Source organism: Clinocottus analis, unplaced genomic scaffold (assembly GCF_023055335.1).
Source record: "Clinocottus analis isolate CAN_PGR_092001 unplaced genomic scaffold, fCliAna1.0.p SCAF_22, whole genome shotgun sequence".
NCBI classification, from domain to species: domain Eukaryota; kingdom Metazoa; phylum Chordata; class Actinopteri; order Perciformes; family Cottidae; genus Clinocottus; species Clinocottus analis.
In genome coordinates, this window is record NW_027175954.1 from 1,563,561 (window position 1) to 1,577,372 (window position 13,812).

Sequence of the window (13,812 nt, forward strand, 5' to 3'; positions counted from 1 at the left end):
AATTAAACAATTGTTGGCACTCAATGTGTAGACAAACATACAGGGCAGGTTGTGTAGTCTTTTTGACATTTTTTCACCTATACTTACCCTGATAATTGATCCATCGGGCAAGGTGTACGAGGCTCCACGGACTTGTTGGTTTTGCAAGGCACGGCCGAGCATTGGGGAAGAAGGTGAAGCTGCATATGGTGACACTAGGGTTCCATCTGGCAGCCGGTACGACGCCTGCATCAACTGTGGGTTTCGCAGGGCACTTCCCAATATTGGTGAAGAGGGTGGTGGGGGTCCATATGGGGACTGTCTAAGTTGCATAGGGTTCCGATAAGATGCTTGGCGTAAGTTTGGGTTCTGTTGAAGAGCATTATGAAGCTGAGGCCCAGCTGGTGCATAAGAGTTACGCCGTTGCATCATAGGGGATCTTATAGATGAGACATTCTGCAAATGAGAACGGTTCTGTAGGGCATCATGAAGGAGTGGTGATGGGCCAGGCTCAGAAATGTAATCATATGGCGTCACAACAGTTGGTCCATATGATGCACGGATCTGGGGAACCTGATAAGAAGCCACACCTCTTAGCGCCTCACCATGTCTCATGGCTCCAGACAGCATTGGAGTGGAAGGTACAGATGAAGCATATGGGGATTGAGGGCGCTGAAGTGGCGATGCATAGGAGGCTCCTCTCACTGCCTGGTTTTGCAGAGCTCCAGACAACATTGGAGAGGAAGGGGGCATAGGCTGTTCATAAGGGGACATTGGTCTTTGTAGAGGTGAAACATAAGATGCATCCAGTATAGCTTGATTCTGCAAAGCACGAGACATCATGGGAGATGAAGGGGCTATAGGCTGCTCATGAGGGGACATTGGCCTTTGTAAAGGAGAAATATAAGATGCATCCTGTATAGCTTGATTCTGCAAAGCACGAGACATCATGGGAGATGAAGGGGCTATAGGCTGATCATAAGGGGACATTGGCCTTTGTAAAGGAGAGACATAAGATGCATCCAGTATAGCTTGATTCTGCAAAGCACGAGACATCATGGGAGATGAAGGGGCCATAGGCTGCTCATAAGGGGACATTGGTCTCTGCAGAGAGGAAACATAGGACGCATCCCGAATTACCTGGTTTTGCATTGCACCGGACAGCCTAGGAGATGATGGAGGATAAGGTTCTACATATTCCGTAACCATCCCACCCATATCTACCATCTGGGCTGGCTCTGGGCCGAAGGGGGAAGCGAAAGACGCCTGTCTAATACTCTGGTTCTGTAATGCACCAGATAACATGGGAGAAGAGGGGGCGTGAAACTGATGCGATGGCTCCATATAAGGGTCATTATAGGGGGCAGACACATACGTTTCTGGTGCATAAGTGGGTGGGTGGGCAGATTGAGGGGGCAAGTGAAGGGAGGACTGACGAGAAATTCGAGGAGAGAAGCGTGGCGATGCAGGGTGTTGCATGTGTTTAAGTGAGGGCTGTGGTGAGGCAGGAGGCATTCTTCTTAGAGACTGCTGGGCCCTGAGAGGCCGTCCTCGAGCCACAGGGCGAGGGTGAAATCGACCAGATTGTCTCCTCTGGGGAGCACGGTGGACCATGTGAGGGGAGTGAAAAGGGGAGGAGAGGGAGGACTCCACAGTAAGAACGGAAGACCTATTGCTTCGTATGGAAGAAGCACGGAATGGACGTACATTCTGGGTGGGTGGGGGCATTGGGCGCCCTCGGAGACCCATTGGTGAGGGCCTGACGGTACCTAAAGGAACATTTCCCCCCATCCTGGGCCGGGCCAATGGTGTAGGGTCCCTGAGCACCCGAGTTGAGCGACGAGACAGTGTCGGAGACGATGGGCGAGGCCGCGGTCCTGTAGGGGACAAACTGCGACGAGATAGGGAGGGAGAGGGAGATGGTCTTCTACTGAGCTGTGGAGAGTGAGGCGGAGATGCATGACCAGGGGAGAAGGAAGGGGAAGGTTGACCATGCCTTCCCCCAAATGGGCTGCGGGCCTGAGTGGGTGAGGCTGGAGGACTTCGCCTCCTCATGGACGCACGAGGTGAGGAAGGTGGAGAACGTTGTCTCATTGACGCTCTTGGTGAGGGTGGAGGACTTCGCCGGATCATGGAGACACGGGTAGAGTGAGGGGGGGAGGGTCCTCGAGCCATGGGAGATGGTGATCTCCGAGGTTGCATTCCATGACGGGCATGGGGGGAGGCAGGTGCTGAGATTTGTCTCGACATAACAGAGGGGGATCTTTGGGCATTTATGAAGCCACTCCTTATGGATGGTTGTGGGGAAGGGCTGCGTCTCTGTGGAAGCATAGGAGAGGGTACTGGGGAGGCTATGCCAGAAGGATAGCGCTGCATCTGTGGCGAGGGCATGATGACAGAGCGGCGGGATGGAGTCGGAGAGGGTTTCAGGCGCCGTGTAGCACCGGGGGACATACTTGCTTGCTTAATAATCATGGCAGTTGGAGTAGGGATCACTGAGCCATAACCCTGTTGCTGTGGCATCATCATTGGGTCCATCATCATTTGCTGTTGTAAAAACCCAACAGAAATATACAATAAATTGAAAACCAAATAAGCTAAGAGAGCATACATTTCCCAGAAATGGGTAAGCAGTGCAGAATATCGATTGACAAATTTCCCAACTTAATTTTCTCATAGAAATGTGTGTTTTATTCACTCAAGTATTACTATCACTCACTTATTTGTGCTGTACTTTCAGATTTTACAACCAAAAGCTAACAATGGTGGAACATTTTCTTAGTTTGAGGATTGTGTTTTCACGTCAGATTACACACAGAAATTAGGTTGAAAGTTTAAAAAGTTGCGTTTAAGGGTATAATTCGACAAAATCCATGACACAACAGAGCTAGAATTACCTGTGGTGAACTAATTTGCGAAGACATCATCTGTTGCTGCGACAACATCATCTGCTCTTGTGGTGATATCATTTGTTGTGGCATCATTTGTTGCTGTGGCGGTAGAGTGTATGATGGCATCATTTGGGCGGACATATTTTGTTCTTGTTGTAACATCATCTGCTGCTGCGGTGACATCCTCTGTTGCTGTGGTGACATCATCTGTTGCTGCGGTGACATCATCTGTTGCTGCGGTGACATCATCTGTTGCTGCGGTGACATCATCTGTTGCTGCGGTGACATCATCTGTGGGGGCATCATCATTTGGTCTTGAAGGGACAACATGGTTTGTTGTTGAGAAAACATCATTTGTTCTTGAGGCGACATCATCATCTGTTGCTGCGGAGACATTCCCATTGGCTGCTGCATTGACATCATGTCACCAAGCTGACCTGGCGCTAGAGGATACTGGTCTTCATACTGGATTTCTGACATATCTTCAAATTCTGGATCGGGTGGCAAAGTAGGTGCAGGGTGCAGGGGCACGTCGAGACGCTCTTTCCCAAACAGGCGCACTTGTGGTCTCGGAACTCTGAACGTCATCTCCCCTCCCTGAACTCCACCGGTATCGTCCCCATATTGATCATACTGGTCTGCATACTGGTCCCCGTACAGGCCTTGTACCTGATCCATCCCTTGCCCTCCTAAGCCAGAGAACTGCTGGCCCCCTGGTGGAAACCCCATTGCCTGCTGGGAGCTGTAGTCTTGGTAGAGCATGCCTGCATCATTATAACTGAGTTGATGGTCTGGACGAACCCTCCCTTGTATTCCCATCGTTGCTGCATAAGGGTCCTCATAGTAACCTGCCTGCCCATTGTCATAGTATCCCCTCTGCTCATTGCTGTAGTAAACCCCTTGACCGTTTTCATCGTAATAGCCTTGAGCCTGAGGGTCAAGGAAGCCATCGACCGCTCCACCATACACAAGGTCCTCTCCCATTACTGCATAGTAGTCCAGACCATCATCACCATACATCGCCTGCTGTTGCTGCTGGTAGTTGTCATAGTATCCTTGAGCGGAGTCATAAGGGTTATAGTAGTCCCCCATGCCATCATCATAAAGACCACCTTCATAATATTCTTCATTTGGATCATAGAGTCCATCTTCCTCATAGTAACCCAGGTCTTGATAGTCGCCTACCCCATTTTCATAGTAACCAAACTGAGCTTCACCATAATCACCATAACCATCGTCGTAGCCTCCGTAACCTTTCTGGCCAACTGAATGATGTTGACGGTCATATCCATAAGCCTCGTCCTCCTCATGCTCATAACCGTTGTTTTGGTAACCGGCATATCGGCTTCGTGCTCTTTGTCCGGCAAGGCCGTGGTGCCCTTTGTTTCCTTGCGTTTTAGTGGACAGGAAGCGTTTGGTCAGCCAGTTAGTTGCTGCTGCAACCTTACCCAGCAACGCACTTGAGTTCTTGAAGTCCTCAGGAGCCCCGTCGGCATTCTTCTTTCCAAAGTTTTTGAAGAAGCCCCCCTTCTTGTTTGAATCTTTCCCTCCCAGACGAAGCAGCATATAAGTTGGCTTCTTCCCATCATTTTCCTTCGCTTTGTCATCCTTTTCTTTTTTCTTCTTTTTGCTGGCCTTGAACCTCATCATGAATCGAGAGGTGTTCTTCAGCATGGACTTGCGTCGTTTCTTTTTTTTTTCCGCGAGGCGGGTTTTTCTCTTCCCCAACCCCAAGAACAAACGTGATGTACTTTTAAGCTTCTTCCTGCTGTTCCTGCGCCTCTTGATGCCAGAAAACTTCATGAACATCCTGGACATGTTCTTCAGACCTTTCTTTGGGAGCTCCTTTATCGGAAGCTGTGGAGCTTCTTCTTTCTTCTTGCCTTTCTTCTTCTTTGCATCAGCATCCGATTTCCCACCTTTTTGGTGGCGGCCATCTTTCGATTTTTTTTTGCCGTAATCCTCTTCATCGTAGTCATCCTCATCTTCTTCGTCCTCATCCTCCTCCTCATCTTCGGAATCCCCATGTTTAGACTTTCCCCCCTTCTTTCCCTTGGCCCCTTTTCCCCCTCGCCCCTTCTTTTTCCTGTCATCCTCTGAGTCCTCCTCTTCTGAGTCACTGAACTCTTCGTCCTCTTCCTCATCACTTAGGAACTCTTCCTCATCCTCCTCGGATTCCACTTTCTTACCTTTTCCTTTTCCTTTCTTTCCATCATCTTTCCCCTTGGGTGGCTCCTCCTTTCCCTTCTTGCCCCCTTTCTTGTCATCTTTCCCGCCTTTCTTATCATCTTTACCTCCTTTCTTATCATCCTTGCTGGGTTTCTTGTTGTCTTTTCCTCCCTTTTTGTCATCCTTTCCTTTTGTTTCCTCCTCTTTCTTTTTCTCTGGTTCAGGTTTTCCACCCTTTTTTGCATCCTTCTTGGCGTCTTTCTTCGGCATTTTCACAAGTGGCTAGGAGCACACCATGCCCTCTTTTTAGGATGCTGTAAATCTTTAAACACACAAACACAAATATTAAATGCACACTGTACCGAAGGCAACGCTGTATTTTAGGTTTAAAATAAATAAATGATGATGTGTAAAGAAAATACAGTAACATGAGTCAGAGCTGACCTTTAAAATATTCCTTGGCTAGATATGCCTAGTTGACTTTTTGCAACACTATATGCAGGTTCTGATTGAGGACAGGTCCACCTGGCCAAAGCAGTTCCACACTGCTCAAATCTGGTCCCCATGAAGGCTCCTGTCGAGACGTATAACTAAATGTCAGCAATCTTTATACCCCAAACAAACACACACACATACACAGACGCATGCATGTCAACACAAACTCTAGCAATGACTCAATGAAACAAAGTAAGTAGGTAAACGTTGATCTTCATATCATCCAGGAACTATGTTAAAATTATACCAAAATGATTTAGTCAAATCCATTTTTCCCAGCCATGCAAAGGTGCACAGCTGCAGAAGTATAATTCAGGCATTACAAAAGTGATTTTCAGTGGTTTTACAGATTTACACACGGTATGATCCCTGCAGCTTTGCTTTCTGTCAAATTGGATACAAACAATAAAAGCACACAAACGAAAAACATGCATCTGTCCCTCCAGCTCAAGCTCTACTCTCTTAGTCAAGTCCTTCTCTTGGGGAGTTGCAGTTAAAGACTCAGTCCTGTGGGAGCGTCACCACACTCATTCACCAAGGCAGCTTTCCATCATAGTCACCTCCTCATTCAATGACAAAAAGTACAGAAAAGCGAGTGCTGGTCGCCAGAATCTCTGCAGTCTTCAAATTTGTTGCGTCCTTGGCGTAGGTGTCTTCAGTAGCGATACAAAAAATAAATAAAATAGAAGTCTTTAAGTCAAACTCAGCTACTTCCTTTGACCTACTCTGTCCTCTGTTGCTCACTACACAACACGTTCCCTCACTCAGCACAGTGCTCTGTTCACGCTGCTCTCCTCAGAGTGTGTGACAGCTACTGTGTGCACGAGTAAGTGTGTGTTCGAGGGAGAAAGAGAGAAGGGCAGATGGGTTGCCTGTTTGTGTGTATGTGTATGTGTGCGTGTGCGCGTATGTGTTTGCAACTGAGGAGTTCCTTGTGGCGGGTCGTAGAAGGAGTCTTAATTTGTCATCTGGCTCTACAGGTGAAACTCGAGATCGCTGGGTGGCTGAGGGGGCGGGGCATAAATAATACAAAAGGGAGAGAGAGAGAGAGAGAGAGAGAGAGAGAGAGAGAGAGAGAGAGAGAGAGAGAGAAAGAGAGAGAGAGAGAGAGAGAGAGAGAGAAAGAGAGACAGAGAGAGAGAGAGAGAGAGGGAGAGGGAGAGAGAGAGAGACAGACATGGGATGCCGAAGATATGTCTGAATGAACAGTAAGATGTCATCAAATCTGCTATTCCTACCTGTAACTTCTTTATTGATGCGTTGCATTTACGCTTATGCAGAGAAGGCACGTACACACACCTTTATGTTATCTGACCGTAAATCAACTCCGCCTCTTTTTCCAGAGTAACATATACTGTCAGGTGTGTTTGTGTGTGTGTGCATGTGTGTGTGTGTGTATGTGTATATGAGCGAAGATAAGTGATGCATCATTCTAAAAAAACTGTAATAGTATCAAAATGAGAAATGCAGGTTGTCACCACGCTACACTACGTCCACATACGTAACAGCAGGAGAAAGAGCAGAGGCAGGAGAAACACCCACTTGTAGATATATGACGTCTTCACTCGTGTTATCAATAACAGAGGAATGACTCTCTGAAACACACACACACACACACATGCACACACACAAAGCCAGTGAAGGATCGGTAACAGAGCTGTGATTATTAGTGCCATCAACCAAATTATTCCTCTTCCAGAGGGAAGGGGTCCGATTGCCAGATCTGTCCTGTAGGGTATAGGTATTGGGTTGCCAGATCCTGATCTTTGGTCCTGGTGTGTAAGTCTATCTGATCATTACCAAGCAGCAAAGAGCACATGTCATGCGTGTGTGTGTGTGTGTGTGTGTACATGTGCGCACAGTGCATTTCTATGTCTTTGAGTGGGTGCACATGTGCATAAAAAGACGGAGGATGTAATGAAAGAGCATTTTTTCCTGGATTTCCCCCGGTTTCCCTCTAACCGTACATCTGCCTTTGAAGCATAATGAAAAGACCCTATCAAACGTGAAAAGGCCTGAGTAGCAGCCAGTCCTCGTCTTCCCAAAGCTATCGCTGCTGGCAGGTGGTCCTCCATCTTTTGAGAGAATTTGTAGAGAAGAGACAACACAGAGAAACTGGGATACGAGCCCAGGAGAGAAAAGCAGACTTATGACAGAAGTGGACTTGATGAGGCTCATCAAAAGCATTCAGGTCCTGAGGGGAAGCAGGAGACCATCTTTGTCACTTTACACATTTTACACACACTTTACACACACACTTTACACACACACACACACATGAATCTGCTGCTATCTAGTGGACCAGCATTACACCTGCAGCACTCCTAATAGTTTGGCGTTGGTTGGTTCAGGTAGGTTTACAGGCCTGCAGCAAGTGAGCAAATAAACTTGAAGTGTGAGGCTTGCATAACACAAAGCAATTACCTAAGCATTTTGCATTGTTTTCCCATGATTTAATATAGTTTCATAATGAGTAAAAATGAGATATAGTAGATAGTCTAACTCTAGGACAAACATTTATCTTCCAGGAGAGAAGTATATAAACCAAAGTGTGCAGGCAAAGGGAGCAAGGAAGGGAGGGGAGGGGAGGGAGTGAGTGCACTCAAAAAAAAACAACTGTACCTTCCCTCCGGGACACCCACGCTGGAGCTCCGTGGTCACGTTTCCCCATCATCTTACAGGTCAAAGAGGGAAGACATTAAAAAACAAAAACAAAAACAAAACACCCCAAAAAACTGCAACACATTTTTAAGCACTCAACACGGTTCCCTCCTCACCTCTGCCGCTCGCTCCTCTGACGGGACTCCCGGCTCAGAGCAGCAGGGGTCGGTCAGTGGAGAGGAAAAGTGTGCCACCGGGAACGGAGGATGAATATTTAACGACCACTATTCTTCAGTGACCGGCCGGGGGCTTGAGTTCCACACGCTCCGGTGAGAACTGATGAGCACCGCGGGTGGGCCGTGTCGGTCTTACACGCTAATGCACACTGATGTACAGTTAAATGGACACGGTAGGCAAACTTTAAATGCGGAACATTCGTGCGTTTTCGTGTATTTTAAGACACATTTTTGTTCGCTCGTTTTACAAACACTCTTTTGTCCTAACGGCTGAAAGATATAGCCTAGCTTAACTCTTGTGACGTTAGCATTAAGTTAGACGTAAGATTGCGTTTCCTCCACTCGCTGACTGTTGGCCGGAAGTTTAGCATTAGTTATTAGTGTTTAATTAAGGTTGTGGACTTTTACTATGTCCGCTCATGCGGACTGAAAACGGTGGAGAAAGAAGTGTCTCAACGGTTAAAAATGGCTCTCAACGGTTAAAAACGGCTCTCAACGGTTGAGGGTGAGAGCGGCCACTATAAACGTGTCAGTTAACGCCTCTCTCTCTCTCTTCACTCTCTTTGTGTCTCTCTCTCAGTCTCTCTTTCTCAACATGAACAGTTCTTCCGCTGCCCGCCAGATGGACCCGCGCGCCAACAAACAAACAGCAGAGAGCCACAAACTGCTGCATCTCAGTCACTCCATAACCTCGACGACCTTGCCGTCTTTTCCCCCCACATGACCGGCTGGCTGCCGGTATCAAAACAGTTTTTTGGGGGGGGGGTTTGATATTGAACCAACTGTGGAGAGCCACGATGCACGACCTCGCAGTTGTTGTTTCTTTTTTTTCTTTTTTTTAAACAAGCCTTTGCGCGTTTGAGCTATTTTTAGCGCTGTGCCTGTAACAGCTGATTTACATAGACTTCAACGAATAATAATACATTTGCAGTGTTTAGGGTCGACACACTTAATATACTGTTGACGCTCTGCAGCTGGCAGTCAAAGTCTCGGTCAGTGCAGGCAGCGCTCCAACCTGCCAGCATGTTTTCCAACCAAAAAACCAGGTCACTGCTTTTATTATTTTTTTCGTCCACCGACAGCATCATAATCAATTATGCTACTTAAACAGCTGCTTGAAAATACAGCCACCAATGTGCAATAACATAACCCAAGCTCTCTTTTAGTCATAACATATATTAGAATAAATCAGTGTTTCCCAGTCTTGTGGTCCAGACTCCCTGAAGGGGTCGTGAGAAGATAAATAGGATCCGAAAACAGAAGAAAAAAACAAGATATATATGCTCAGAAACCCGGAACTCTCATGTTTGTTTTCACTGTTGTAAAATATTAAAATTAATAATCTTATAATTTAACCTAATGGTGTTATCAGTGACAAAGGGCAGCACTAGACATTATTTCATTTTGAAGGGGTGACAAGCTCCAAAAAAATTGAGAACAACTGGATGAGAGTAATGACAGCAGAAAGCTTCATTCCTTTTCTTTCTCTGTGGTTTTATTTTCCAGAGCTACAGGGTGGTAGCCATGCTCTCTGGAAGCCAGCCGAATTATTTGGATTTTCTTGACGGCGGTGTTGCAATATAGTTTGCTGCTCGAAATTGTGTTTCCCCCCCTAACAGCTTGCTTAGGGCACTAAAACATTAAATATCTGTAATGCTTGGCATGTTCTATGGCCCCTTGTCCAGCTCTAGGGGCCACCGTGAATCATTCCAGGAAAGCAAAGTCTTTATCCTGCAGGAACAAGCTACTTTTTTCAAATAACATTGCAGAGCCTTGTCTCAGGAAGGTGATAATGTTTCCTCAAGAAAAATGTTGCAGTATAGGTGTAGAGCTAGACCTGCGTTGTTATTTGGGTACAGAAATATTACAGAAGACAAATGTTGGTGATGTAAATAGTAAATAGCATTAAACTTGTAAAAAAAACAAATGCTAATACTGGTTCGGTAAAGCAGGAAAAGTGTTTCAGGCTCACTGCTGCCGAGTTTTGGAATGGATGCAGTGAGCTTTCCCACTATCAGGCGCCGCTGGTCGGATGGCAGGCAACAGATCGGTGAGCAGAGCACCAACATTATTCTTTCGTCCTGAAGGAGTCTGGAGCTGAAACAGCTGCTCCGAGATACCCGGTCTCTGCAGCGGGTCCGAGGGAAAGCTCCCACCAGTGAGACCTGTGCATGTGTGCCTTTGTCTGTGTGATGAATAAGCAAGAGAAAGACATTGCAAAAATGCATAGCTCGATAGAGAGATAGATAGTGTTGGAAAGACTGAAAAGCAGCAGGGGATATCCATCCTCAGACACTTAACAGGCTCCACCTGGATAGGCCGGATAGTGGAGGATAGCGTGGCTGCTGGACTAGCGAGAGTCCCGCTGTGTGTCCATCAGTTTCAAACGATCCCTGCTGCTGCAGAAGTGTCCTTGAGTCCCATTTTCAACCCCTTCCCGTTCGGAGACACACCTGACTGCTGTTACACTCCAAACTACAGTGATATATTCCTGTCACTCACAAATGTATTTTTTTTTTGTGCATCTGTCTTTTTAGCCATAGGCCAACCGAACCCCTCGCCAAAGGCGCAAGCATGGACCCGACCTGCAGAGTCCGCGGGCACCGCATCCACTCTCACACCCTCTCCGAGATGGATATAGTAAGGGTTTATGTATGTATGTTTGTTTGTTTGCTTGCTTGTCGGGGTGGAGTGGAGGGAGGTATGAGTTAGTTGACATTGAAAAATATAGCCTTAAATATGATAAGAAGCAGCATTCGTGGATCTGATCAACTGTCTAAAGAATTTATAGCAGCAGGTCGTATTTATGTGCATAGAGAATTTTAAATATTTGTATTAGGGAAGTCGCACAGAGCTTCAAACTGCTGTAAAGAACGACACAGGACATTCCTCCAAACATGAACAAGAGACAGCTAAGCCTACTTTTATCACCTGCATGGTTAAATATTAAAATAAAACATTATTGACATGTGGAAAACAGTGTTTTATACCTTTCAATGAATCAGTGTCATACACTTGCACTATAAATTAACGTGTAAATAACATACATGTGACATACAGTGCAATACTACCATGTATACAACAGTATGTGTGAAGCAGTCACCCGTTATGTACAAAACATAAAAGTCTGGTTTGGACTTGGTGTTGTATATTTGACATGCCTGCACTGAACATACTAAACAGCCTCATACTAAACATATACACATGTGGTAATGAGCATAAACAATACAGAAGTATGAAGCTACAATCATGTTAAACAAAGTGTGTGTTAATTTAATGGGAGATAATATATATTTGACAAAATGAATGAGATAAATGATCACAGCTTTTAGTTTATCATTATCGATATTTATTTCAATATCTAAAAACACATCAAGAATAAAAATGTATGCTCACCGCTTTGATTAAATTACTGATGATTAAATAATTGATCCCGTGACAACTGTCAGTACGGTTCACTTGACACCATTTAATTAGAGATAGCCAAAAGAGAGATTAGTCTCAATACAATTATGTGGAGAAATCCTAAGAGAACTATTCGGTTCCGGTCTTTTTGCCGCACGGTATTTCGATCTCTGTCATTGTTTTTTCGTCAGTATCTACGTTGTTCAAATGTGCAGTAAAGGTGACAACACTAAAACAACCATAACGTTTATTTTTATTTTTGGGGGTAATTGTATGGGGAGTTAATCACCAAATGCAGCAGTTTTTTCAGTTTAAAAAGGAACAAGCTACAATGTATACCCGCAATCAGCTGATACTAAATATACGTATATGTAAACAAATTGTTTTAACTGGGCAAATTTTATAGGTTTTTAATTTCACAGCAGCACTTATTAAAATGCTGCAGGCTCCAGAGTACACCAGGTGTACGTGATGTTCAGTCACTTTCATATTAATGTTCAAATTCCATGATATTTGATTGATTAATTATAATTTACTGATAAAATGCGAGTAATGCAACGGGACAATATTTGTATTCTCTGCAGTTTTTTGCAAGTGTTTTTTTATTCGTACAACATCTGTTGTATTTCATTAAACCCGGCAAGCTGTGAAAGCATTTCTTTAAATGACTGTTAAACATAATGATACAGTTTAAAGAATTTAACATCTCTGTTCCTCCTGGGTGTTTTGAAAACACAACAGTCTGAGTAGTTAGCTTAGTGCTGCCTTAGATCTACTCCACTCTCGAGTATAGGAGAGCAAAAGGGCGACGGAGATGGAATTATCATGTCGTTTTCTGCACAGCAGGTGATTATTTGATCATCAGGAACCACTTGGTTCTGAGATGACGCTTTAATGTTGGGATGGTGCTGTGGAACACAGATAACACCTGTCTTGGCGTTCAACAACAGAAATAGATTTTCTATAAAAGCTGATGCATCTCATAAGCCTATTAGAGGAAGCCAAACTCCAATTTAAGATAATTTTCTAAATAGAGAAAAGTGGGTAGTCCACCCATAGTTAATATTTTCCTATTTAGACACAAAAATGAGACACGCAGCAGGGTGCACACCTGTGGCCTCAGACTTGCCAGACCTGCTTTTTTGACTAATTGTGCTGCAATTTGAGACATTTATTCACATTATACATGACATGTGGAGGACATACAGCTGCAATTTATCAAATTGCTTTCTCTCGCTCGCTGCATACTGATGCTTTTTGAGCGGGCAAGTCCTACAAATTTATATTCAGAGCGGTGGACTTAAACAGTCCTGCAGTAACCCCCGACACCTTGTCATTCACACTATGGAAACATTGAAACAAAGTACTCCTGTATGGTCGTCAAAGATATAACATTATATATTAAATAGATTTAAACAGAATGCTTCAAATATACTTGGCATTTTAATGGGTGATGAATTTTAATATGAAATTTAACATTTCGGAGAGTTTGGATTATTTTGTATTTAACCTTAACAGCCTGCAGTAAAACAAGAAGGATAAAATACTCTCCTCCAGTGCTCTTTCTAAGCTCCCGCTTCACTGTGTAGAAGCTGCAAATATAAGACGTAAGTAGCTGAAGCATTCGTGGTTGGAAAAATACCTCAAACAAACTGAACCCTTCCCCCGAATCGATTTTGTGGTGTAATGCATGTTATATTTACCTAAATAATCTATAAGCCAAAAGGTGTAGTTGTCCATAGGCAGTCAACCAAAGGTTATTAAATAAAGATTGAAAATCAATCCCCAGGAGGAACTGGAGGACATGACCGAGGAGACAGCTGACTGGGCCACTTTGCTTACTGTCACCACAACATGGACCCAGTTAAGCAGTAAATAGGCAGATGGATGGATGAAAATCGGTATAACATTACATCCGTGGACTAAACTGCACTGCATTCCTCTTGCCGTTGTTGGCATGGTTTCCATGCTCTCGGCCCCTACGTTTTGGAGCCTCAAAATTCATGCTTTCACTGTAACAATTCTGGAGTGAGACC

At 44.9% G+C, this 13,812-nt stretch overlaps 2 protein-coding genes and 1 long non-coding RNA gene across 11 annotated transcripts in view; 1 reads left to right on the top strand and 2 right to left on the bottom strand.

The window, feature by feature from the left end:
- The window catches only part of myo15ab (myosin XVAb), a 45,260-nt gene extending 40,370 nt beyond the window's left edge, over window positions 1-4,890 (bottom strand). For 5 of the 6 annotated variants that reach the window (XR_011078185.1, XM_068588996.1, XM_068588995.1 and 2 more), the window contains exons 1-2: window positions 2,877-4,797; window positions 88-2,526 (exon numbers count right to left, since the gene is read on the bottom strand). Coding sequence is in view for 5 of the 6 variants with exons in the window: in XM_068588996.1 (XP_068445097.1) it covers window positions 88-2,526; window positions 2,877-4,688 (4,251 nt within the window). In the remaining variant the exon portion in view is untranslated. Of the gene's footprint in view, window positions 1-87; window positions 2,527-2,876 lie in introns of all 6 variants that reach the window. The other variant, XM_068588998.1, reaches the window with a different exon arrangement.
- Window positions 4,891-4,962: 72 nt separating this feature from the next.
- Window positions 4,963-9,018, bottom strand: LOC137793111 (uncharacterized). Its single transcript, XR_011078188.1, has 4 exons — window positions 8,312-9,018; window positions 8,157-8,208; window positions 5,484-5,613; window positions 4,963-5,361 (listed from the first exon to the last, which is right to left on the bottom strand). It is a non-coding gene; the product is annotated as an uncharacterized lncRNA (long non-coding RNA).
- The window catches only part of grin2ab (glutamate receptor, ionotropic, N-methyl D-aspartate 2A, b), a 117,785-nt gene continuing 112,241 nt past the window's right edge, over window positions 8,269-13,812 (top strand). For 3 of the 4 annotated variants that reach the window (XM_068589077.1, XM_068589076.1, XM_068589078.1), the window contains exons 1-2: window positions 8,269-8,464; window positions 10,909-11,011. The gene's annotated coding sequence lies outside the window, so the exon portion shown is untranslated. Of the gene's footprint in view, window positions 8,545-8,951; window positions 9,110-10,908; window positions 11,012-13,812 lie in introns of all 4 variants that reach the window. The other variant, XM_068589079.1, reaches the window with a different exon arrangement.